Source organism: Lithobates pipiens, unplaced genomic scaffold (assembly GCF_037356315.1).
Source record: "Lithobates pipiens isolate NorthernLeopardFrog02 unplaced genomic scaffold, aLitPip1_a1.2 Scaffold_8, whole genome shotgun sequence".
In the NCBI taxonomy this organism is placed as follows: Eukaryota; Metazoa; Chordata; class Amphibia; order Anura; family Ranidae; genus Lithobates; species Lithobates pipiens.
Window position 1 is genome coordinate 683,209,119 of NW_027507903.1, and position 26,567 is coordinate 683,235,685.

General features: G+C 48.3%; 1 protein-coding gene across 1 annotated transcript in view; it reads left to right on the forward strand.

Moving 5' to 3' along the window:
* The window catches only part of LOC143962135 (E3 ubiquitin/ISG15 ligase TRIM25-like), a 167,505-nt gene extending 142,926 nt beyond the window's left edge, over positions 1 to 24,579 (forward strand). Inside the window, exon 2 of the mRNA XM_077471459.1 lies at positions 23,651 to 24,579. Coding sequence (XP_077327585.1) covers positions 23,651 to 24,564 — 914 coding nt within the window. The 3' untranslated portion in view covers positions 24,565 to 24,579. The remainder of the gene's footprint in view (positions 1 to 23,650) is intronic.
* The last annotated feature ends 1,988 nt before the right edge of the window (positions 24,580 to 26,567 follow it).

Genomic DNA, 26,567 nt, shown 5'->3' on the forward strand with positions numbered 1-26,567 from the left:
CTCCCCGTTCCGGAATTCACTGTGGAGGGAAATTTCAAAATTACAAAAAAATAAAGAAGACAGCTGGAAGGTAAGGGGTTACCAAGCGTTTAGGGAAGGGGGGATCACATAGCCCTGGGAGTGTATTTTAGGGTGGACCTCCGCTTTAAGTGGGTATAATAGTTGATTAAATAATCAATATTGCTAACTTAATTAATTGTTCCTGACACAATAAAATATGAAAATGTATAATTACTATGATTGAGGCATAAACAATTTAAAAAATGATTGACAGAACTGATCACATGACTCCAGTGATAGAAATAGAGCATGAGCAATAGAAACATGAACATTCCTAATCGGGTCCTCTGGTGGATGGCATGATAACTATAACAGATGATAGATGTCTCTGGGGAAATCTGATGTGGGTTGTCAGTTCTTCTGCCAAGCATTGCATTCAAAAGCAAAGTCTAGAACAGTGATGGCAAACCTTGGCACCCCAGATGTTTTGGAACTACATTTACCATGATGCTCATGCACTCTGCAATGTAGGTGAGCATCATGGGAAATGTAGTTCCAAAACATCTGGGGTGCCAAGGTTCACCATCACTGGTCTATAAACTAGTCTGTACTTTCTTTCAATTGACTATTATTAATTATATGAATGACATGTATTTTTTAGGACTGAAACTGCAGACATTATAGAAAATCAAGAAAATGAGGATTAAAATAACTGTCACCGATTGTTATTACCATGAAGGTGAACTGACTCTGTAATACAAATAATAATAGAAACGATTGGAGGAATTATTATTCAAATCTGCAACATTTCCAGGGACACACCTCTAACTCTTGGGACTGTCCCTCAGAATCCAGACACACTGGCATATATCATTGTGTCAGTTAATTACATTTATCATATTTAAAGGGCATATGAAATGAGAGATACATGGGGGGATGCCATTGCTAAACTCTCCTTTTGAGAATGTGAGTTCCCTGGCTGTCATGCTATTTTTTTGCCTTCAATAATTTATCAGTGTTTGACCCGGCGTTCATGCCAAAAACTCCAACTCGCCAAAATCTCCAACCGCGTCACCTCCGGTGACTCTCCAGCATCGGTGACCTGGAGATTTGGACAAGGTGACTGTTTTAACAGAACACCGGCAGCGCATACATTACCGTACACCATATATTGAGTGGACATTGGTAGTCCGTCTGCTAGTAACCAACAAAATGGCCGCCTTCAAGGTTGCAACAGCTTGTTTAACTCCTTACCCGGTGTTCTGTCCTAACAGCCAACTTGTCGTGCACCGTAGAGTTCTGTTAAAACAGGCAACTCATGACTTCCGGTTCCGGCGCCGCATGAGCTAGCTGCGTCTCAGCTTAGCTCCCGCACAGAGCCTCACAAATCGGCATATAAAAGCCTCCTCCGGCGGATCCACAACCCGATACCGGACCGGCGTGTCCCCCATTCGATCCCCCTTGGCATGGATCGCTTTCTGGAAAAGCCAGGGACCCGGTCGTACGCGGCCGCGGTGGCGCCTCCAGACCGGCCGCAAATCGAGCCCCCGGCTTCGGCCTACTCCGCTCCAGCGCTGCAGGCCTCAACCCCGGATCTCACAGATGCTGCTATGGAGGTAAGCGGGAACACCTCCCCACGCCTCCCCAGCCCACGCCGACCTCCCCAACTTCGGAATCAAGCCACTGGGCCCCCACACCTCCCACGTGGGATGCCAATCCGACATCCCCTGGCGGAGACGGCCATACCGAGCGCATAGCCAAGGCTGTGGCGGCCTTACTGACCCCATGATCACGGCCTCGGTCGAAAAAGCCGTGCAGGCAGGGATGCAGCAAATTTAAGGCCCAGCTTACTGAACATAACACCAGACTCAATGACCTTGAGCACCGAGTCTCAGAAGTGGAGGGATGATTTATTCCAGTTTCAGGCCACAGAACGGTCCCAGGACAAAACTGTACAATACATTATCCAGAAATTAGACGATTTAGAGAACAGATCCAGACGCTCCAATCTGCGATTTGTCGGTGTCCCGAGGCTCTCCCTACGGCTGCATTAACCGATTTCTGCTCCAAACGTGTACCAGAGGCCATGGGACTTCCAGGTCCTTTCGTAGTGGAAAGGGCGCACCGCATGGGCGCTTTCAACGATGATCGCAAAAATCCTCGCCCGGTTATTGCCAAGTATCTTAACTATGCAGACAAGGCCATTATTCTACAAGCGTTCCGGCAATCTCCCACCCTACTGATTGATGGTGTTAAAATTCTAATTTTTGCGGACTACTCTATTGAAGTATCTAAGAAACGCAAAGCCTTTCAACCAATCTGCTCGGAACTGTTTAAAATGCAGATCAAATTCTCCCTGGCATTCCCCGCAGTTCTTCGCCTCAAGTCCCCCAAGGGGGAACAACTTTCCTTCCAGGACCCTTCCGAGGCAGAAACATTTCTGCGTTCTATCCGCTCGGACATCTTGTCAATTACACCATCCAAACAGGCCTCGACACTATGTGCGCTAGACCAGAGGAGCCCCAGAAAGGACTCACCGAAGCGCTTTAGGGCATCTGCACCGGATCACCGACACCGCAACAATCCGCGTTGAAGCCTCTCTCGTTCTCCCACTGCTGATTTGCTTTTTCTTACATTAACTGTTCCTCCGTAGCCCGGGCCACGAGGCCTGGTTGTCTCTCCAGCTCCCGGATTTGGTCTCCCACAGGCCATGGAGGACTCAGACACTGGGCTCCGCAGACATCCTGTTCCTCTGCCCCACCACCACGGTTCTTCTGTGTGCTCAGTTAGGGCCACTCAGGTTATATTTGGTAATGACTTTTTTATTGTCTTCCTTGTGTCTTTTCTTTTTTTTTTTACTGTGTTACTATATTCATGCAGGTTTTATTCCCTCGAATAGCTATATCTAGTCTTGCACTACTATAGTCACCACGGTTTTTCAGAATTGTCATGACTTCACTGTGTATCTCCTATCTCCCACTGCTTATCAGCCGCCACGCCGCGAAATTCGTCCCCGAACTATCTGTTCCCTGAGATTCTTCGTGACGATCCGCTGGCACCTCTATTTTCCCCCTGGGGCTCTGTCTGGGGAGCGTACCTATCTACACAGTGAACTCATGCGGAAAAAAGTGAAGTGTGTGTTTTTGCTTATTTGTTTGGTTATTCCCTTATTTCCGTTGTTTTACCCCTTTGGGTCTCCCGGACCCCTCTCCCCCCCTCCCCTCCTCTTTGTTCACCGGGGCTCCCCCCCTACCTGTTTAGGACCCTCATACAAGGACCTCCTCCCCTGATCCAATCATTCCACTGCATAGGCCATCTGATCTATGCAACATCCTATACCCAGCACACCAGCCTTCCATACCCCCAACAAATGCCCCTCTTAGAGTAGTCTCTTGGAATGTCCAGGGCCTCCGCTCCCCGCATAAGAGGATGAAAGTCCTACGACATCTTAAACGTCTTAAGACGGATATCGCCCTCCTGCAGGAATCCCACTTACTTGCATCTGATTTCCCTCGCATGCAAAAGTTGTGGGTGGGCTCTGTGCATGGAGCGGAGTCTGTGGGACGGAGGGCTGGTGTCCTGCTCTTGATCAAAAAAAAACTCCCATGTACTGTCCTATCCTCTACCTCAGATGTCAACGGCCGTTTTTCACTGCTAAGCTTCGGCTGGGTACTAAAGAGCTGTTCGTCACCAACGTCTATGCTCCTAATAGTCCTGCTACACAATTTTATAAGGAACTCTCTACATGGTTACTTGATTTCACTCACCTACCCCACTTGGTAGGTGGTGACTTCAATGATGTCATGCACCCCTCGCTAGATAGATCCTCTCCCAAGTCACCGTCCTCGAGCGCGGCCGTCCATAATCCCACCTTATTCGCGTCCACCATGGATTCGTTACACTTAACGGACCTATGGCGCCTCTCACACCCTTCTGACCGAGAATTCACATTTTACTCCAACCCTCACAGATCTCTTGCAAGACTCGATCACTTTTTTGGGTCTGACGATCTCCTAGGCCTCATATCCGACACCGAGATCCAAGACATTGCGATCTCGGATCATGCTCCGGTGGTAGTCACCCTCGATAGATTAGATCTACCTCCTCATCCTAACCTGTGGCGTTTCCCTGCCTTCCTAAACAACAACTCTGACTTTCGTACGTATCTAGATAAGGCCTGGGCAGAGTACTCGTCCACAAATGCCTCCCACTCCGCTGACCCAAACCTCTTCTGGGACGCTGGTAAGGCGTTCCTTAGGGGACGCATCATCAGTTATGCCACATCTTTTAAACGCCACGCTCTCCAACACTACAAGTCGGCCAGTGCCAGACTTCACGCTGCCCAACAGCAGTTATCCTCTGCCAATTCCCCTGCACATCACGACGAATGGGTCTCTGCCAAGTCCAATTTTGATGCCTGGGCAGATACCCTTGAACGCACAAAATGGGCCCACCTGGATGCCACCTTCCACAAATTCGGTAATAAGGCCGGAAGACTTCTGTCACGGCTCTGTAAAGGTAGCCATCGCCCTACCCACATCACCGCCTTATCTGATCATACGGGTCGCACACTTTCTACTCCACAAGCCATTAACGGGGCAATGTTGAAATTCTACACTAATCTCTATGCCCCGGACCCCATAGTACAACAGAAGGCTCGACACTTCCTAGACACCCTGTCCCTCCCTTCAATCTCTCCTGACCAGTTGGACACGCTTAATGCCCCCATCACTCTCTCTGAGATAGAATCCACCATACAACATCTCAACTCCCACAAAGCCCCCGGTCCAGACGGCTTCACCAGCGATTTTTATAAAAACCACATTGACATTGCGGCCCCCACTCTTTTATCTGTTTATTCAGCTATCTGGGCGGGAGGCCCATACCTCCCCTCGGGGAATCAAGCTATTATCAAACTGCTTTCCAAAAAAGGAAAGGACCCATTGCAGCCCGGCTCCTACAGACCCATATCTCTCCTAAATCTGGATGTCAAAATCCTTTCAAAGATTGTTGCCACACGTCTAGCCGATATAATACCTCACCTGATCCACTCGGCCCAATCGGGTTTTACCAAAGGGCGAACAGCCACTCTAAATATCCGTAAGGTTCTATTGGCCCTGGAAGCAGCCAAACAAAACCCTAAAGGCTCCTATGCTATTATTACGCTAGACGCCGAAAAAGCCTTCGATAATGTTAGCTTCGATTGGCTCTCGTTAACCCTCTCCAAACTAGGCTTCACGGGCCCCTTCTCCCACCTCATAAACTCCATGTATGCCTCCCCCACTGCCAACCTGGTGGCGGCTGGCCTCCTTTCACCTAGCTTCACGCTACACAAGGGCACCAGACAGGGCTGCCCTTTATCCCCGCTACTTTTTAACATCGCTCTTGAACCTTTATCCAGACACCTGACTTTTAATGCCCCACTACACGGCATAGACATAGGGGGCAAGGAGCTCCGCACATCTCTGTTTGCGGATGATGTGCTCATCTTCACCTCTAACCCAGCAGCTGACATCCCCACTATCAAAAGTGTGTTTGACAATTTTAGGCTCTGCTCAGGGCTCCGCATTAACTATTCTAAAAGTGAAATTCTTCCCATTGGTTCCCATTCCACCCCCTCCTGGACCACTGACTCCTTATTTTCGGTTGCCCCCTCCTTTATTACATATTTAGGTATTAAGATTGGGAAACTGCCCTCCTCGTTGTATCATCTAAACTACCCCCCTCTGTTATCTAAGATCTCCCAAGAATTGACCAACTGGATGGATCTTCCCCTTTCGCTCCTGGGAAGGTGCCACCTTGTAAAAATGGTCAGCTTCGCCAAACTCTTATACCCTATGCAAACGTTACCGCTTTTGCTTAAACATAAAGATGTCACTTCTTTGGACTCTGCTATCTCGAAATTTTTGTGGCGTGGCAAGCGACCACGTATTCCTTATAAAAAACTGCACCTTCCCAGGGGCAAAGGGGGTATTAGTCTACCTAATGTTAGATTGTATAACTTAGCATGTTTACTTAGAACCGGTCTGGACTGGATCTCCTGCTCATCTCGGTACTCCAACTTTGATTTGGAATCTGCTATGGCCCATCCTTTCTCCTTGCCTGCCCTGCTGCATTGCCGCTGGAAATCTGTTCCCCTCCCCCATCAACACAACCTTGTTCTCAGGGACACTGCGATAGCCTGGAGAGAATCCAGGAAACTGGCCAACCTCCCACCTTTCATTTCCCCACACCTGCCTATTCAAGGAAACCCGTGTTTTTCTCCAGGCCTCCACTACAAGGCTTTTTCGTCCTGGTCTGCACAGGGTCTTTCACTTTTCTCTTCAATATGCGACCCGTCCACTGGCAGACCTCTCCCTTTTCAAACAGTGATGAACTCATTCTCCATTCCTTCGTCGCATTTCCTGCACTATCAACAATGTGTCAGCTTTCTCACTCACTGCTGCAAAGAAGAGCGTCTCCGCTTCCAACCCAGTTTCATGGATCAGCTGCTACGGGATAAGTGCTTTAAAATCTCGGATATCTACAAACCCCTTCTGGAACGCTCAACACCCCCGGCCTCCAGCACTTCTATTGCAAACTGGTCCTCGGAACTCTCAGACCCCGACATTGTCAACAAGATCCTGCTGGGTCTCAACAAAGTTTTGAAACTCACACCCAACGAAGTTTGGAGGGAAACACAACTCAAGATCGCCCACAGGGCCTACATCCCGTTTCTGTCTCCCAAAACAAAACTGGACGGAGCATCCTGTCCTCACTGCAAAGGCCCAAAGCCATCTCTCTTCCACCGCTTCTGGTCCTGTCAAACAATTGCTGCCTTTTGGGAGAAAGTCATTGCTTATATTTTCGATGTCACTCTACTGAAACTACCCAAGGAACCTCTGCTCCTAATCTTCGGTTACTGGGACCCTTTGCTGCTACCATGGTCCTCTTCCCCGGATACTGGTCATACTTTGAGGCCTCCTACCAAGTCTGCTTTGGTCGATTGGATCTTGCTATGTCTACTTATGGCCCGTCGCCTTATACTTCGCTCTTGGATCTCGTCTCCTGGCCCCTCGACCTCTCAACTTTTACAGGACCTGCTTTCTCTCATGCACAAGGAGAGGCTACTAGCCGATTTTTCCCATGCCTCCCAGAAAGATGCCTTTTTCGCCAAATGGCGCTTGTTTATCAACGCATCCATGTCCTCACTTGATCAACGAGCTTTGGATCGACTGTCGTTTATATACAATGACTTGCGACACTCCTAACGTGTCCTCAGGATATGCCTGTCTACCCTGACTGATATGGCCCTTTACTGCCCCTCAGGTACCTACATTGTGATCACTGCTTTGCTCCCTTTTGTATGATAATGTCCTTGTTTCTAGTATGTACGCCCCTTCCCCCCCCCCCCTCCCCTCCTTTTTCTCCTTCCTCTGTCCCTCCCTACCCCCCCCCCCCCCCCCCCCACCCTTTCCTCTCCTCCTTTTACCTGGACCTGTATAAGTTTCCCTAGGCACCTTCTCCGCTAGGGAGCCGATATTAATACCCTCCCTATGTCAAGTTCAGAACGGTCCCCGATCCATCCAGCTGGTCCCCACTGTTTCAAGTTGTTACTGTTTGTTGAACTCTCTGATGTGAATCGGTCTCCCTCTTTCCCAGGGCATGCCCTGGATGTGTATATGTATCCTCCTTATCTCTGTTATGTGCCTTAATGTATACCTTTGTATGTTCCTTATTTCTTTTATTTGAATAAAATTTATTTGAAAAAAAAAAAAAACAGGCAACTTATCCAAATCTCCAATTATTGCTGCTGGAGAGTCACCGGAAGTGACGAGGTTGGCGATTCTGGTGAGTTGGAGCTTTAGGAAGAACACTGGAACAAGTTTAGAGATAAGAAATTTGGTGAATTTTCTAACACACTTCCTGTCTTAGGATGGCTCCTCCATCTATGGAGGGGCACGTGGCAGGCGCGGCACTATAAAATGCCTTATGCGCTGTGGCATTAAAATAATTTTAATCTCTGATCTTTTAGTCCAAACAGGACTATCTCTTACTCTATAATTCCTCTAGCACCGTTCTATGGAAGCAGTAGGTTTAAAGAGCACACCAAACCTCTATGATATCTTCTTTATTAACTTCAGCTTTTCTTCATATATAACACTGACAATTTAGCAGCAGGCAGTGCATGTATAAACATGTGTTGAATAAAGTATAACAAAGAGGGGTTCAACTGTTCAATCTTGTCATTCTACATAACATGTCATTCTACATAACATGGTAGATATATTTCTCTCTTCAGTATCTGTACTTTCACTTTAAAGACTTTAGACACTTTATGATCTCTCTGAGAGGTATATCTGAGGCTCAAGAAATCGTTTTATTTGCTTGAACATGATTGGATAAAAGCTGACCATTGTAATCCCCGTCAGTGATAAATGGTTTGTCCTAAACCTCTAACTGCACTTTTGATGGACAGATTGGTCTGTTATAGGACGTTGGGAAATAACAGCAGAACCAACAGGTAAATAAAACTCATTTACAGTGGGACTCAGAAAAACAAAGACTGTGTTCATGTCAGTGACCGACGCCATCATAACCGTTATTTTATATTTTGTCTTTAGTACCACTTTATATGTTCTTACATTAGACACAGCCAGGGAACTAGTATTTTCAGAAGGAGGTCTGCAATGGCAGCCCTGATACTTCTCCCAAGAGTCACCGCCTCCTCCAAGCATTGGCAGATCAATGAACTAATCCATCCACCCGTCCCTGTGATGTGCCCAGACTGTGGGCGGAGTTCTCACATCTCCCGCCCCCCACATATCTTTATACATCCTCCCCATACACACAACACAGCATGGAGGGGCTCAGTGAAGGTGGTGGTGAAGGTGTGGAGGTGTCGGATCGGGTCACACAGATCATAAAAGGAGATCCGCCCGGCCTCATAATCCAGATATATCCTGACTCTGTTACTGGAGGGATTGGTGGGTAAGAGGGACTTATTACTGTCATGTATCACCCAATAGTGATCATCATCATTATCCCTGTCCAAACCCCAGGACTTGTTATTCTTCCCAATCTCTGACTTATGTCCTCCCCTCTGGGGTAACACATCCCAACTATACATTCATCTGATCCCCCGAAATCCACTTCCCAGTAATGTCTCCCTGAGGATAAACTCTGGCGGCTCAACACCTGAGGACACTGAAATCTCTCTGGTGTTTCTGGGAGCTTCTGGCATCTATATGACTTGCCTGCCATTTTCCTGTCATCTGATATCTGTAGATCATTATTAGCTGTGTTTCCATCAAGTAATATTTCTGCAGCAGGTACAGGAGAGTCCACACAGTGAGTACAGAAGACCCCGGACTTCTCCTGATTTGGCTGAGCAGACAGGAAAGTCTCTGCTATATTCCTCATGGTTATGCTTCCCTGCAGTACAGCAAAATCCTGAAACTTCTCTCTACATTCAGGGCAGGAATATCCTCCAGACCCCTCCTGTGTACCCAGCACTTGATCAATACAGTCTCGGCTGATATTGTGTCCACATTTCAGGGTTACAGGATCGGTATAAATGTTCACAGAGATGGAACGTTCCAACTCGGCTCTCAGATTACCAGACGCCATCGCTGACAGCAGAAGAGAAATGAAATGAAAGTCTCTGGAACTAGAAATGCAGATGAACTGGTCACATTTTTTTCTGCACGGGGCGAGGCTGAGCTCAGCTTTCAGTTGATTTTGAATAAACCTTGATGTCAAATTAAGAGGCCCCATAATTGTGTATATTTACATATATAAAAATCGATTTAACCACTTGAGGATCAGCATGACATACTTTTCTTCCAGAATTTGTATCCACAGACCACGTCAGAGATGCCACAACTAGATATAGGTCATATGCACCTTTCCTTTCTGGCAACAAGCCTGTTATACACCCAGAGTTGAAGAGAGTGGATAACCAAATCTTCATCCTCCTCCTCTGTCTCCCAGGAACAGAATAACTTGAAGTCTTCAGTAGCTGCTAAAGCTCCCTGTTCTTCATCCTCATCTACAGATACTTGTCTTTGCATAGTGAATGAAGCACCATATCAGCCATTTGCTGGAAAGGGATGCACAGCAATTAATGGGCTCCAAGGTCAAAAAATAGTGCAATGGCCACTAAAGGGGGTAAAATAAGGCAGAATTAACTAACTGGCACACATGTTCCTGCAGCTGAGGTCTACTGCCATGTTGGCTCCAGTATTGAGTAGTGGGGAAGTGACAACAAGGTCTTCGGCTGTACATGGGTTTCAGATTTAGCAGATAAGGTAAGTTAGGGAGAGGCACAACATCAGGGAGACAGGATTTCATCTGGGAAAGTTCACAGAGGAGTGGGGGGAGCAACCGGTAAATTCCACCGAATGGCAGGTGTGGACCTTTATCAACACATTTGCTATAGACTGCACTGAAGTAATTTGCAGTCTCTGTCTAAAGAGTACCAAGCATGGCAATACCACCAGTCATTTGGGTACCATGTGTATGAAGTGATACATGACTTCTCACCATGGGATGATTGGGAGATGCATCTCTATGCTAGCCTTCAATAGTGATGGACGAACTTCCGACGGGACGTTTCGCGAACGCGAAACGCGAACGGACACAAACGTTCGCGAAAACGACCGTTCGCCGCGGGCTCCATTGACTTCAATGGGAGGCGAATTTCGCAAACCTTTAGGTCGAATTTGCGGCCACGGGGTAATTATTAGGGGGTAGCACGTAGTCCCACCACCTGGACAATAGCATAATACATGTATGAGGTGAATTTGGGATCGATAACTACAAGCATTTTTTTTTTATTTGGGAAATTGTTCTGACAATTCAGGACTATGGAGCTAATGAAGGCAATGGAGGAGAGGGAAGGTCAGGGACCAGGGTAGGCAAACAAGAGGGTGCAGGAGATACAGAGCACTGACAGCAGCACCGTAATACAGAGCACTGACATCAGCACCGTGACATACAGCGCTGACAGCAGCTCCGTGACATACAGCGCTGACAGCAGCTCCGTGACATACAGCGCTGACAGCAGCTCCGTGACATACAGCGCTGACAGCAGCTCCGTGACATACAGCGCTGACAGCAGCTCCGTGACATACAGCGCTGACAGCAGCACCGTGACATACAGCGCTGACAGCAGCTCCGTGACATACAGCGCTGACAGCAGCTCCGTGACATACAGCGCTGACAGCAGCTCCGTGACATACAGCACTGACAGCAGCTCCGTGACATACAGCGCTGACAGCAGCTCCGTGACATACAGCGCTGACAGCAGCACCGTGACATACAGCGCTGACAGCAGCTCCGTGACATACAGCGCTGACAGCAGCTCCGTGACATACAGCGCTGACAGCAGCTCCGTGACATACAGCGCTGACAGCAGCTCCGTGACATACAGCGCTGACAGCAGCTCCGTGACATACAGCGCTGACAGCAGCACCGTGACATACAGCGCTGACAGCAGCTCCGTGACATACAGCGCTGACAGCAGCTCCGTGACATACAGCGCTGACAGCAGCTCCGTGACATACAGCACTGACAGCAGCTCCGTGACATACAGCGCTGACAGCAGCTCCGTGACATACAGCGCTGACAGCAGCACCGTGACATACAGCGCTGACAGCAGCTCCGTGACATACAGCGCTGACAGCAGCTCCGTGACATACAGCGCTGACAGCAGCTCCGTGACATACAGCGCTGACAGCAGCTCCGTGACATACAGCGCTGACAGCAGCTCCGTGACATACAGCGCTGACAGCAGCTCCGTGACATACAGCGCTGACAGCAGCTCCGTGACATACAGCGCTGACAGCAGCACCGTGACATACAGCGCTGACAGCAGCTCCGTGACATACAGCGCTGACAGCAGCTCCGTGACATACAGCGCTGACAGCAGCTCCGTGACATACAGCGCTGACAGCAGCTCCGTGACATACAGCGCTGACAGCAGCTCCGTGACATACAGCGCTGACAGCAGCTCCGTGACATACAGCGCTGACAGCAGCTCCGTGACATACAGCGCTGACAGCAGCTCCGTGACATACAGCGCTGACAGCAGCTCCGTGACATACAGCGCTGACAGCAGCTCCGTGACATACAGCGCTGACAGCAGCTCCGTGACATACAGCGCTGACAGCAGCTCCGTGACATACAGCGCTGACAGCAGCTCCGTGACATACAGCGCTGACAGCAGCTCCGTGACATACAGCGCTGACAGCAGCACCGTAAGCAGCCCCAGGAGGAAGTCAGCACAGCACAGGGATGGTGTGATCCCCTCATAATAAGAACCCCCAGGAGGAAGTCAGCACAGCACAGGGATGGTGGGAGCCCCTCATAATAAGAACACCCAGGAGGAAGTCAGCACAGCACAGGGATGGTGGGAACCCCTCATAATAAGCAGCCCCAGTAGAAATATGACACCGCTCAACCTCTTCAAAGAGGAGGGTAGGGGCATATAGTACGGTGTGCTTTTTTGGGTCAGGGAAGTGAGCCAAATGAATTAAGAAGGTCTGTGTGCTTGATTCCAAAAATTGTTTATAGACATATACATGGTCTACTGATCACATGTGTTGAATTCCTCCGAGATCCATGCCTCATTCATTTTTAGAAATGTGAGGTAGTTAACACTGTGGTGAGCTAGGCGAGTACGCTTATCGGTCACAATCCCCCCTGCTGCGCTGAACGTCCTTTCGGACAGGACACTGGATGAGGGGCAAGCCAACAGTTCGATTGCAAATTGGGCAAGCTCTGGCCAGAGGTCAAGCCTGCCCACCCAGTAGTCTAGGGGTTCATCACTCCTCAGAGCGTCCACATCGGCCGTTAACCCAATGTAGTCGGACACCTGACGGTCTAGGCGTTCCCTGATGCTGGATCCGGATGACACCTGTCGATGGGTCGGCTGAAAGAATGACCTCATATCCGAAGTCACCAACACATCTTCAAACCGGCCTCTTCTTGCAGGCGCTGTTGGATTGGTACCCGCAAATCCTTCTCTGGGAGTGGGAATTGCTCCTCTGCCAGCGCACGCAAAAGCAGAATGCAGCATTTCTCGAAGCAAGGCCTGGAAGTGCTGCATTCTGACAGCCCTCTGCGACGGCGGTAACATTTCCGCCATTTTGTGTTTGTACCGGGGGTCTAAGTACGTTGCCACCCAGTACTGGTCCTTGACCCTCATGCTTTTTATACGGGGGTCCCTATTAAAACACTGGAGCATGAAGGCCCCCATTTGCACTAAAGTGGAAGCGGTGTGGTGGCCTGGCTCCTGCTCATCATCCAGGATAATGTCGTCCTCTTCATTCTCCTCTCCCCATCCTCGCACAACAGGGATCCCAGAAAGGTTTAAAGCATGCTCTTCTTGCTCCTGCTCATCCGCCCCGGCACCATCCTCCTCTGACTCCTCATCAGACTCCTGTTGTTGACTTGTCTCAGATAGAGTAGCCCCCCCTGGGAATTCATCCAGCATTGCGACTTCCTCATCTTCCCGCTCCTGCTCCTCCACAGCCTGATCAATGACACGACGCAATGCACGCTCCAGAAAGAAGGCATAAGGTACCATGTCACTGATGGCGCCATGGCTGCGACTGACCAGTTTGGTGATCTCCTCAAATGGCCGCAGAAGTCTGCATGTGTCGCGCATGAGCAGCCACTGGCGCGGTGAAAAAAAACCCAGCTCCCCAGAACCGTTTCTTTCGCAGAGTTCATACAGGTAGACGTTAACTGCACGTTTCTGCTGGAGCAGCCTATCAAGCATATAGAAGGTTGAGTTCCATCGCGTCGGGCAATCGCAAATAAGACGTCTGACCGGCAGATGGTGTCGCCGCTGAATGTCAGCAAGGCGAGCCATGGCCGTGTAAGATCTTCTGAAATGGGCCGAGATTTTCCTTGCCTGCCGCAAGATGTCCTGGACCCCAGGGTATTTGACAAGGAATCGCTGCACGACCAAGTTTAAGACGTGTGCCATGCACGGCACGTGCGTGATTTTGCCCTGTTTCAATGCGCTAAGCAGATTGGCACCGTTGTCACACACCACTTTACCAACTGTCAAATTGAGCGGTGTTAGCCACTCATCTGCCTGTGAACGCAAAGCTGAAAGGAGTGCCGGGCCAGTGTGGCTCTTTGCTTCCAGGCACAACAGACGCAGCACGGCATGGCAACGTCTCACCTGGCATGTGGAATAGGTTCTGGGGAGCTTGGGCGGTGCAGTGGAAGAGACGCTAGCAGCGGAAAAGGAGGAGGCAGCTGAGGAGGAGAGGGAGGAGGATGGAGTAGGAGGAGGAGAAGAAGAGTCAGGCCTGCATGCAATCCGTGGCGGTAAAACCAAATCTACACGGGTGCCACGGGTTACATGCTTGACGGCCGTCAGAAGGTTCACCCAGTGGGCAGTAAAACTGATATACCTTCCCTGCCCGTGTTTGCTAGACCACGTGTCTGTGGTCAGATGTATCTTGGCACCGACACTGTGTGCCAGAGATACATTCACTTGCCGCTGAACATGGCCATATAGCTCTGGGATGCCCTTCTCTGAGAAATACTTCCTTCCTGGGACCTTCCATTGTGGTGTTCCAATGGCCACAAATTTGCGAAAGGCCTCCGAGTCCACCAGTTTATATGGCAGTAGTTGGCGGGCTATGAGTTCTGACAAGCCAGCCGCCAACCGTTGGGCAAGAGGGTTATCCGGCGTCATCATTTTTTTACGCTCAAACATTAGGCCCACGGAAGCCTGCCTTTTTGCAGAAAAATGTGAGCTTGGCGTGATGGAAGGTGGAGTGGAGGACAATTGTGAGGAGAGAGGAGAAGGAGAAGTAGAAGACGAGGCTGGACGGTGAGAGCCTGCAGTGTGGCTTTGTGTGTTCCGTTGCTCCCACTGGGCTCGGTGATGGCTGCTCATGTGCCTTCTTAAGGCGGTCGTCCCTAGGTGAGTATTGGGCTTACCGCGACTAACGCGTTGACTGCAAAGATTGCAGATGGCAACGCTATTGTCAGCAGCGGACACGTTAAAAAAAGCCCACACTGCGGAGCCATGTGCCGGTGTCCTGGGAGCGCCAGATGTGACCGTACATGGTCGATGACTCGCTCCTGATACATTTGCAGTCTGCTTTGTCCCTGCTGTGCAATGTAAGTCATTGCTGCTTCTCCTCCCTATCTGCTGGTCCATATCTCCCTCTGAACTCCCCTCCTCTTCCTCTCTTGTGGGCACCCACGTGACATCACTAGACACGTCATCATCAACGTCACCTTCCCCACCGCTATAAGTAGAGTAGGCAGCAACACCGGGGACCAACCTCCTCCTTGGGCTGATCTGGGTACTGGCGTCAGACTGCTGAGTAGCGCTTGTTGCTACCTCCTCTTCCTGATCCAATACCAAGAGTGGCTGCGCATCAGAAATGTCCTCTTGATATGGATCGGAAAATAATTCCAGTGACTCAAGCGGAAGGTATGTGGTGGTGGTGGTGGTGGTCGTGTTGTTGGTGGTAGTGTCTTTGGGGGTGCACATAGCAGAGAGTGAAGAAGAGGGTGCAGATCGAGAGGATGAGGAGGGTGCAGAAGAGTAAGGCTGAGCGAGCCACTCAACCAAGTCTGGTGCATCCTTTAAAGTAATTGAACGCACCTTCTGCAACTTCCCACTTTGGCTCAAGCCTGTTGCTCCTGCCCTACCCCTACCACCCCTGCGGAAGGGCCTGCCTCTTCCTCTGCATGTCATTTTTTAAATGACCCTGTGACAAAACTCTTAGTCCCTATACCGCTGAAGGACTGCTGCAGTATAGGTGAGCGGTCAGCAGTGGTGCACGTCAACCCTATCTATTGTGGACCTATAGCGGTCCTTACAGAACAGCAGACTGTACCGCACTCAAGCCTATGTACCGTAGCACCCTATACCAAGTTACCAGTCCTTATAAGAACTTTTGTGGACCAAGCAGGTTGTGTATTAGTGTTTAGCAGACTGTACGTCAGTCCCTATACCGCTGAAGGACTGCTGCAGTATAGGGCAGCGGTCAGCAGTGGTGCACGTCAACCCTATCTATTGTGGACCGATAGCGGTCCTTACAGAACAGCAGACTGTACCGCACTCAAGCCTATGTACCGTAGCACCCTATACCAAGTTACCAGTCCTTATAAGAACTTTTGTGGACCAAGCAGGTTGTGTATTAGTGTTTAGCAGACTGTACGTCAGTCCCTATACCGCTGAAGGACTGCTGCAGTATAGGGCAGCGGTCAGCAGTGGTGCACGTCAACCCTATCTATTGTGGACCGATAGCGGTCCTTACAGAACAGCAGACTGTACCGCACTCAAGCCTATGTACCGTAGCACCCTATACCAAGTTACCAGTCCTTATAAGAACTTTTGTGGAACAAGCAGGTTGTGTGTTAGTGATTAGCAGACTGTACGTCAGTCCCTATACCAATGAAGGACTGCTGCAGTATAGGGCAGCGGTCAGCAGTAGTGCACGGCAACCCTATGTATTGTGGACCGATAGCGGTCCTTACAGAACAGCAGACTGTACCGCACTCAAGCCTATGTACCGTAGCACCCTATACCAAGTTACCAGTCCTTATAAGAACTTTTGTGGACCAAGCAGGTTGTGTATTAGTGTTTAGCAGACTGTACGTCAGTCCCTATACCGCTGAAGGACTGCTGCAGTATAGGGCAGCGGTCAGCAGTGGTGCACGTCAACCCTATGTATTGTGGACCGATAGCGGTCCTTACAGAACAGCAGACTGTAACGCACTCAGGCCTATGTACCGTAGCACCCTATACCAAGTTACCAGTCCTTATAAGAACTTTTGTGGACCAAGCAGGTTGTGTGTTAGTGATTAGCAGACTGTACGTCAGTCCCTATACCAATGAAGGACTGCTGCAGTATAGGGCAGCGGTCAGCAGTAGTGCACGGCAACCCTATGTATTGTGGACCGATAGCGGTCCTTACAGAACAGCAGACTGTAACGCACTCAGGCCTATGTACCGTAGCACCCTATACCAAGTTACCAGTCCTTATAAAAACTTTTGTGGACCAAGCAGGTTGTGTGTTAGTGTTTAGCAGACTGTGCGTCAGTCCCTATACCGCTGAAGGACTGCTGCAGTATAGGGCAGCGGTCAGCAGTGGTGCACGTCAACCCTATCTATTGTGGACCGATAGCGGTCCTTACAGAACAGCAGACTGTACCGCACTCAAGCCTATGTACCGTAGCACCCTATACCAAGTTACCAGTCCTTATAAGAACTTTTGTGGACCAAGCAGGTTGTGTATTAGTGTTTAGCAGACTGTACGTCAGTCCCTATACCGCTGAAGGACTGCTGCAGTATAGGGCAGCGGTCAGCAGTGGTGCACGTCAACCCTATGTATTGTGGACCGATAGCGGTCCTTACAGAACAGCAGACTGTAACGCACTCAGGCCTATGTACCGTAGCACCCTATACCAAGTTACCAGTCCTTATAAGAACTTTTGTGGACCAAGCAGGTTGTGTGTTAGTGATTAGCAGACTGTACGTCAGTCCCTATACCAATGAAGGACTGCTGCAGTATAGGGCAGCGGTCAGCAGTAGTGCACGGCAACCCTATGTATTGTGGACCGATAGCGGTCCTTACAGAACAGCAGACTGTACTGCACTCAGGCCTATGTACCGTAGCACCCTATACCAAGTTACCAGTCCTTATAAAAACTTTTGTGGACCAAGCAGGTTGTGTGTTAGTGTTTAGCAGACTGTGCGTCAGTCCCTATACCGCTGAAGGACTGCTGCAGTATAGGGCAGCGGTCAGCAGTAGTGCACGGCAACCCTATGTATTGTGGACCGATAGCGGTCCTTACAGAACAGCAGACTGTAACGCACTCAGGCCTATGTACCGTAGCACCCTATACCAAGTTACCAGTCCTTATAAGAACTTTTGTGGACCAAGCAGGTTGTGTGTTAGTGATTAGCAGACTGTACGTCAGTCCCTATACCAATGAAGGACTGCTGCAGTATAGGGCAGCGGTCAGCAGTAGTGCACGGCAACCCTATGTATTGTGGACCGATAGCGGTCCTTACAGAACAGCAGACTGTACCGCACCCAAGCCTATGTACCGTAGCACCCTAGACAGACCAAGTTACCAGTCCTGATAAAGAGCTTTGTGGAACAAGTGAGTTGTGAATGATTAGCAGACTGCAGCAGAAGGGCAGCAGTCAAGTATAATATTCTTTCTATATTTGGAAGAAAGAATATTATACGTGTACAAGCCTATTACCGTACCACTGATACCAGTCCTGAAAAGAACCTTTGTGGAACTAATAGTAACAGCAAGTCTTTAAAATTATCCTCACTGCCTGACACACTGCTTCCTGCCTGTCCCTATACAAATTGGCAAAAAAGAGTAGGCTGGAACGATTAGCTGGAACAGCTCTTTTGTGGACCTGATAGTAACAGCTAATGATGATGATGATGATGATGATGAAGAAAGACTAATCTGGCTGAGCTGTCCCTAAAATAGCAGCATACAGCGCTCTGTCCCTTTATCTAAACTGACAAAAGAAACTCAGGCTGCTGACCTAACACCTATACCAGTCCTGAAAAGAACTTTTGTGTACCAAATAGCTAGCGTTTTCTCTGTCCCTACTCCACACAGGATCCTTTCCCTACAGTGACAGAAGAAAGAATGTAAAATGGCCACCGGATCGGGTGTATTTATAGGTTAGGGGGAATGTCCAAGTGTCCATGAGCTGTCATGTCTCAATTGGTTGTCCTGTAACACATGATAAACGTGTCACGAAAGGTTAAAGTTCTTGTATACATTAAACACGTAAGTCCGCCGGGGCGAACGACGGAAAAAGGCGTTCGAACCCGCGGACGGCGAAAGTCGGAAATTCGCCGCGAAACGACCGCCGGGCGAACCGTTCGGCCATCACTAGCCTTCAACATGAATAAGGTCACACTCAGCCTTCTAGCTCCTAACTTTCCACCTACCTCTACCACCACTACACAAGATTCCCCATCAGCAGCCTTGAAAATCTTTCAATGGGTGTCAGCGGTTTACCTTTTGACTCTTCTGAAGAGGAAAAGGTGCCAAACAGAGTAGGGACATGTGTAGGGTTAAACTTTTCTTTAATTTTGACAACCCCGCCCTGCCATTTCAAACTTTAGCATTTAATAGGCACGTTTCTATGCACCAGATTATAGAACAGAAGAAGTACAATCCCAGCAATCCCTGTGTCTAGTGGCTCAATGGCAGCTAGGCAAAATTGTTGTCTTAAAGCTCCAGCCTTTGTCTAGCTGGTGGATTTGGCCCACTTTTGTGAATTTGTGGCATGTGCTTAACTGCAGTGGATCATTCCCAGTCGAAATTTTTCGCCCATAAGGCCATCCCTGCCCTCCACCATTATGTGGAAGATAATGTTTCCATAACGTTGGGCCACTTGGTCAGCAGGAATGTCCACCGAACCACAGACTCGTAATCCAGCAAGTAGGGGCAGGAGCTTTATATAGTGTTCACTTTGTAACTCTGCTGGTCACCAGAAAGGAAATTCAAGATGGGGCACACCATTGTAGCTAGCTCTCCCACCCAGCTTCCTTACAGCTGATGATGGTAACAGTGCAGTTGCATCCATCTCTTCCTCCTCAATGCCTTTGTGAATAAGTTGTCCTCTGAAAATTAATTCAAGAGAATATACAATGGCCCTTGCAAAAAAAAAAAAATATGTCATACAATATTTCAGCTGATATGCCTGGGACAGGAGCCACACTGGGCCTGAGATTATGTCGGCTCCTCAGGGGCAGGCCCAGAGGTGGTTAGCTCCATCTTGTGGCCAGGAAAGATTATGTGTGACAAGGGCTCCAACCTGCTGTCTGCCCTATGACATGGGGAATTCGCACAGTTCTTGGAACTCCATAATCAAATTTTATCTTCTCTTCCCCTCCTCCTTCTTTCTTTGTTTGTTTGTCTTTCCTCATCCTATCTAGAGATGAGCTTTATGTTTGGGTCAAACATGAGTTTGACTCGAACTTTGGCTGTTCGCCTGTATGCCTGTAAAGTAGCGCAGGTTTCCCTTGTTTAGAGCAGTCCCTGCACAAAGTGTAATTTCTGCAGAAAAAAAAGTTATTTAAAAGTACTCATGGCTATAATGAATTGTCTGTCTCGGAAATACAGATAAAAGTCATTGAAAAAAATGGCATGGGATCCCCCAGTCCATTACCAAGCCATTGTGGGTCTGGTATGAATATTATGAATATTAAGGGGAACCCCAAACCAAAATTAAAAAAAAAAATTGCGTGGCGGTCCCCCCAAATTCCATACCAGGCCCTTCAGGTCTGGTATGGATATTAAGGGGATCCTCGCCCTAAAATAAAAAAAAAATGGCTTGGGGTCCCCCTCAAAATTCTTACCAGACCTGAGGGGTTCCCCCAAAAATCCATATCAGACCCCTATCAGAGCACGCAACTTGGCAGGCCACAGGAAAAGGACGAGAGCGCCCCTCCTGAACCATACCAGGCCACATGCCCTCAACATGGGGAGGGAGCTTTGGGGTAGCCCCCTAAAGCACCTTGTCCCCATGTTGATGGGGACAAAGGCCTCATCCCAACAACCATTTCCCAGTGGTTGAGAGGGTCTGCGGGTGGGGGCTTATCAGAATCTGGAAGCCCCCTTTAACAAGAAGCCCATCAGATCCTGCCCCCCCCCCCCCGTGTCAAATGGTAATGGGGTAAAAATGTACCCCTACCATTTCACAAAAAATTGTCAAAATGGTAAAAATTACAAGACACCACTTGGGACAAGTGCTTTATAATGTAAAAATAAAAACGTCCCATAAAGTATTCTTCTTCTCTTGCTCAGCCGATGGACCAAAAAGAAAAGAAAAGCCAGACTAACCCGCCTCCATGGGAGGCTCCCACCGTATGACGCATCCTTGCCAGTGACAGTTCTTTTATAACTGAGGGCGGGGCCACACAGTGACGTCCCCGGGTGACCCCACCCCCCTCTGACGCATGGGACATCCCTATGGCTTCCCCGTAGTGTCAGAGTGAGGTGAGGCCACCCATTGACCCACGCCCTCAGTTATAAAATAACTATCACCATGGATCGGACAGTCATTAAGGTGGGTGCCTCCCATGGAGGCGGATCGGTGGCAGCGTGTGAGTTTTTTTTTTCTTTTTTGGTACATCTGAGCGAGAGAAGAAGAAGAAGATGAATGGACTGGGGGTTTCCAGATTCCGATAAGCCCCCTGCCCACAGACCCCCACAACCATTGGGCAAGGGTTGTGGGAATGAGGCCCTTGTCCCCATCAACATGGGGACACAGCGCTTTGAGTGGCTACCCCAAAGTACCCTACCCATGTTGAGGGCATGTGGTCTGTTACGGTTCAGTAGGGGGGGGCCCCTTCCTCTTTTTCTGCGGGCCTGCCAGGTGGTTGCGTGCTCGGATAAGAGTCAGGTATGGATTTTTTGGGGGGCCCCCACACCATTCTTTTTGGAGTGGGGTTCCCCTTAAAAACGATACCAGACCGGAAGGGCCTGGTATGGAATTTGGGGGACCCCCATGCAATTTTATTTTTATTTTGGTTTGGGGTTCCCCTTAATATTCATACCAGACCCAAAGGACCTGGTAATGGACTGTGGGGGAATCCCATGCCGTTTTTTGCAGTCAGTGTGGCTGTAATTGTGAGTAAGGTAAAAGCACAGTTTGGCTCACTGGACTCAGTGAGCTGGGATTGTTTAGCTAGGTCTGTTCTGTGTGCTCTGCTGCTGCCAGTCTGCCTGATAGCTCCCTCTGTATAAAGGTAACTTTAGAAGTTTCTGGATGATAGGTGTGGAATTACACAGATGGCAACATGTACGAGTTTGAAGTACCCGTATATTAATGCAGCCCTGGCCTATCCCAGATAGGCAGGGCCTGATGGCATATATTCTGGGAGCACACAGAGCTCAGGGTCTTGTTCCAGAGCAGAGGAGTCCAGCCTGGGGGGGGGCATCCTCCCAGGCAGAAAATGCTGTTGGTGAGGCCTCAGGTGGGTGACCTGAGGGGAAGAAAGCTGTCTGCTAAAAATCTGTCTGGTATAACTGGAAGATGGTGCATGGAAGATTGGAAGGAGGCATCCATCTGTCCTTGGGCCTCGTGATACAGAGTATTAGAGATCTTGGGGACCTAGTGCTCTAGCTACCCCTCTGGTGCCCCTTTAGTCAGCTGCGGGTCTGTTAAAGGGAACACCGGCTTGAGTCCTGAAGAGCTTTGTCCATCTAGTCCCCTACTTAAAGGGACTTTGCTCTTGTGGCTCTAACTACTTAAAGTTGAAGTATACTGTTTGTTTCATGGACTTTACTATAGCTTGCTCAGAAAGGAATATCAAGTCCTCAAGTTGTACATAGTTCTTATTTTTGGAGTATGCCACCACTTCCCTCATCCCTATCCAAGTTCTACAAATATAAAAACAACAAAAACAACATCCCCTAGACTGCTCCTTGAAGAAAAAGTGATCGAGCGTGTTGGGTGCGTGGCTGCAAGGCAAACGTTTTGGGAAGACCCAAGCAGTAATCCAGTGGCTTCTATGGGAGTAGCGCTATGCAATGGAGAAATGTCATTGTCTAAATGACCCAATAGAACATACTTGCTGCTTATAACTTATACAGCCAGATGTTCTGGTGAGTTTGGTGTGCTGGTGGTGATTAGCACAGTGGAATCTTTGGAGGTCACTATGGAGATCTGGACAGAAAAAAAGGAGAAGCAGTGCACTTTACTTTTATGAACTGATGTAATCACTATCTACTGTACTTATTCTCACGTTTGATCACTTATAATTTTTGGCGCATATTTATTGTCCATTTATTACATGGATTTTGAGTTTCTATTTATTCTTTATAAAAGTTTTTGAGAATTGTACAGATGTTTGTTTATTAACAAATCAGCTGAGAGCTGAGCTCAGCCTCGCCCTGTGCAAATGAGTTGTAACGGAATCAACTGTATTTCTAGTTCCAGAGACTTTCAGTTTCACTTCCCTCTTCTGCTGTCAGCGATGGCGTCTGGTGATCTGAGAGCTGAGTTGGAATGTTCCGTCTGTCTGGACATTTATACCGATCCTGTAACCCTGAAATGTTGTCACAACTTCTGCAGGATCTGTATTGATCGTGTGCTGGATAAACAGGAGGGGTCTGGAGGATATTCCTGTCCTGAATGCAGAGAGAAGTTTCCGGGTCGTCCTGCACTGCAGTTACATAGCACTAAGTAACATCATGGAGAGGTTCTTGTCTGCTCAGCCAGATCAAAAGGAGTCCGGAATCTTCTATACTCACTGTGTGGACTCTCCCGTACCTGCTGTTAGATCCTGTCTGCTCTGTGAGGTTTCTCTGTGTGATAAACACCTGAGAGTCCACAAAAAGTCCCCAGAACACGTCTTATGTGACCCCACCTTGTCCATGGAGAGCAGGAAATGCTCCGTCCATAAGAAGATCCTGGAGTATTACTGCACTGAGGATGAGACCTGTATCTGTGTGTCTTGTTCTATGATTGGAGGACATAAAGGACATGAGATGATATCACTGGATGAGGCTTCTGAGAAGAAGAAGAAGGAGACACTGAGGAATGTTCTGCAGTGTCTTCTGTTAAAGAGAGAGGAGACGGAGCAAAGAGTCCAGAGTCTGTAGGAACACCGGAGGAAAGTAGAAGAAGAAGAAGCCGGTGACACCGAGAGAGTCACTGCCCTGTTTAGTGATCTCAGGAGACGTCTGGAAGACCTGGAGAAGAGAGCCCTGAGGGACATCTCCGGGAGGGCAGAGCGGATCTCCATCTCCATCCGGGATCTGGAAATAAAGAAGGAGGAGCTGTCCAGGAAGTTGCGTCACATTGAGGAGCTGTGTAACGTGACGGATCCACTGACTGTCTTACAGGAATCAGACACAGGTGACTTGTGTGATACTGAGGATGGAGATAATGAGGACAGAGAGAGACATGAGGAGCTCCTCCATGATGGAGGGGGTCTGGATGTGGCGGGGGTCTTACACACAGGTTTATCTGATATAATAACAGAGGTAAATGTATACTTCTATATACAGAGAGCTGCAGACATATTACTGGATGGAAACACAGCTAATAATTATCTACAGATATCAGATGACAGGAAAACTGTATTCAGGTCATATATAGAGCAGAATCACCCAGAAACACCAGAGAGATTCCAGGATTATCCTCAGGTGATGAGCAGTCGGAGTTTCTCCTCAGGGAGACATTACTGGGAAGTGGATGTTGGGGGGTCGAGGTGGTGGACAGTCGGGATGTGTTACCCCGGTATAGACTGGAGAGGGGGGCAGTCAGTGATTGGATATAATAACAAGTCCTGGGCATTGAACATGTCATGTGATGAGCAAATATTGATACATGACAGTGATGAGATCTTCTTAGTTGATGACATCTTTAGTAACAGAGTCAGGATATATCTGGATTATGAGGCCGGGCGGATCTCCTTTTATGATCTGTGTGACCCGATCCGACACCTCCACACCTTCACCACCACCTTCACTGAGCCCCTCCATGCTGGGATAGGTGTATGGGGAGGTTGTATAAATATCTGCGGGGGGAATCAAGAGATATGAGAACACCGTTTACAGTCTGATGACATCACAGGGATGGACAATGGGATTGGTTCATTGTTCAAACAATGCTTTGAGGAAGTGGTGGCTCCTGGAAGACGTATAAGGGCTGCCATTGCAGATCTTCTTCTGAAAATTCTAATTATCTGGCTGTGTGTAATATAGGAACCTTCATTTCTCTGTAACTTAGTTATTTTACCTGTTGGTTCTGCTGTTATTTCTCAACTCGCTTTAGGAGACCAATCTCTCTAGAAAAAGTTAGAAGGTTGGGACAAACCATTTACCAATGACAAGGGGGCTTACAATGGTCATCTTTTATTCAACATAATAAAATTGTAAAAACACAACAGCTCAGCTTTGCACTAGCATCGCTTAGTTAATATGGTGACCTTTCAGTTTTTTTCTCCATTCAGCCCGCTGAATGATAAACTTCAATTTCGACTCTAACACCTGTTTACCCCCCTGTGGACCAGACCATGTTTCACTTTCTGCTATGTGTCTGTTCATGAGTCTATAGCTTTGTAATTACTTATGATAAAGAATTGATACATATTTTGTTTTGGTTTTTTTTTGGGGGGGGGGGGGGGGGGACAAACAGGGTCTCTCATGACCCTAACGTCCTTTTTATTTAATTTATTTGCATTTTAAGGGGGAAAAAAAAGAGTAAAAAAAAATGTACCATTAATGTGAGCAAAACATTCATTTTATTCCGCTGCTTGTTCTATTTACTGCAACATTAAAATTACATTTTTGGTACAAAGCATGTTAACCCCTTCAGCCCCGGAAGGATTTGCCCCCTTCCTAACCAGGCCTTTTTTTTTTACGATTTGGCACTGTGTCAATTTAACTGACAATTGCGCCGCCCGGCGACGTTTCACCCAAACAAAATGTATGTCCTTTTTTCCCACAAGTAGAGCTTTATTTTGGTGGTATTCGATCACCTCTGCGGTTTTTATTTTTTGCGCTATAAACAAAAAAAAGGGACAATTTTGAAAAAAAATAACAAAAACAATATTTTGTACTTTTTACTATAATAAATATCCCAATTTTTTTTAACACATTTCTTCATCAGTTTATGCCGATATGTATTCTTCTACATTTTTTTGGTAAAAAAAAAAAAAAAAATCACAATAAGCATATATTGATTGGTTTGCACAAACGCTATAGGGTCTACAAAATAGGGGATAGATTAATGAAATTTTTATTATTATTATTTTTTTTTTTACAAGTAATGATGGTGATCTGCAATTTTTATCAGGACTGTGACATTGCGACAGAAAGATCGGACACTTTGAGACTTTTTTGGGACCATTGACATTTATACAGCGATCAGTGCTATAAATAGCCACTGATTCCTGTATTAATGTCGCTGGCAGGGAAGGGGTTAACACTAGGGGGGCGATCAAGGGGTTAATGTGTTCCCTGGGTGTGTTCTAACTGTGGGGGGAAGGTGGCTGACTAGAGGAGGAGAGAGATTGTCGTTCCTACTTAGAAGGAGCACACAATCTGTCTATTCTCCCCTGACAGAACCGGGATTTGTGTGTTTACATCCCGCTTCTCGTTTTGTCACGAGCAATCGCGGGTGCCCTCCGGTCATCGCACCCGCCGGGCACTGGCATCACTCTGGGGCCTGCTACAGCGTCTTAACGAGCCGACGTACACAGTGGCATCACTAGGTCTTGGTGTCACCCGGTGCGGTAAAACATGGTGTCACCCCTCTCCACCAACTTTAGTCGCCCCTTAGTATAGACCCCCTTCCTTCAGTAGACCCACCTCCTCTAAGTATAGACCCCCCTCCATCTGTACAGCCCCCCTTCACCAATTAAAGTCCTCCCTCAGTACAGACCCCCCACCAATAAATATAGACCCCCTCGATCAATACAGACCCCCTTCCAAGTATAGACCTCCCCCAGGAAAAAGCACCCCTCCTCCATTAGTACAGACCCCCCAGGACAAAGAACCCCCCTCCATTAGTACAGACCCACAGGACAAAGAACCCCCCTCCA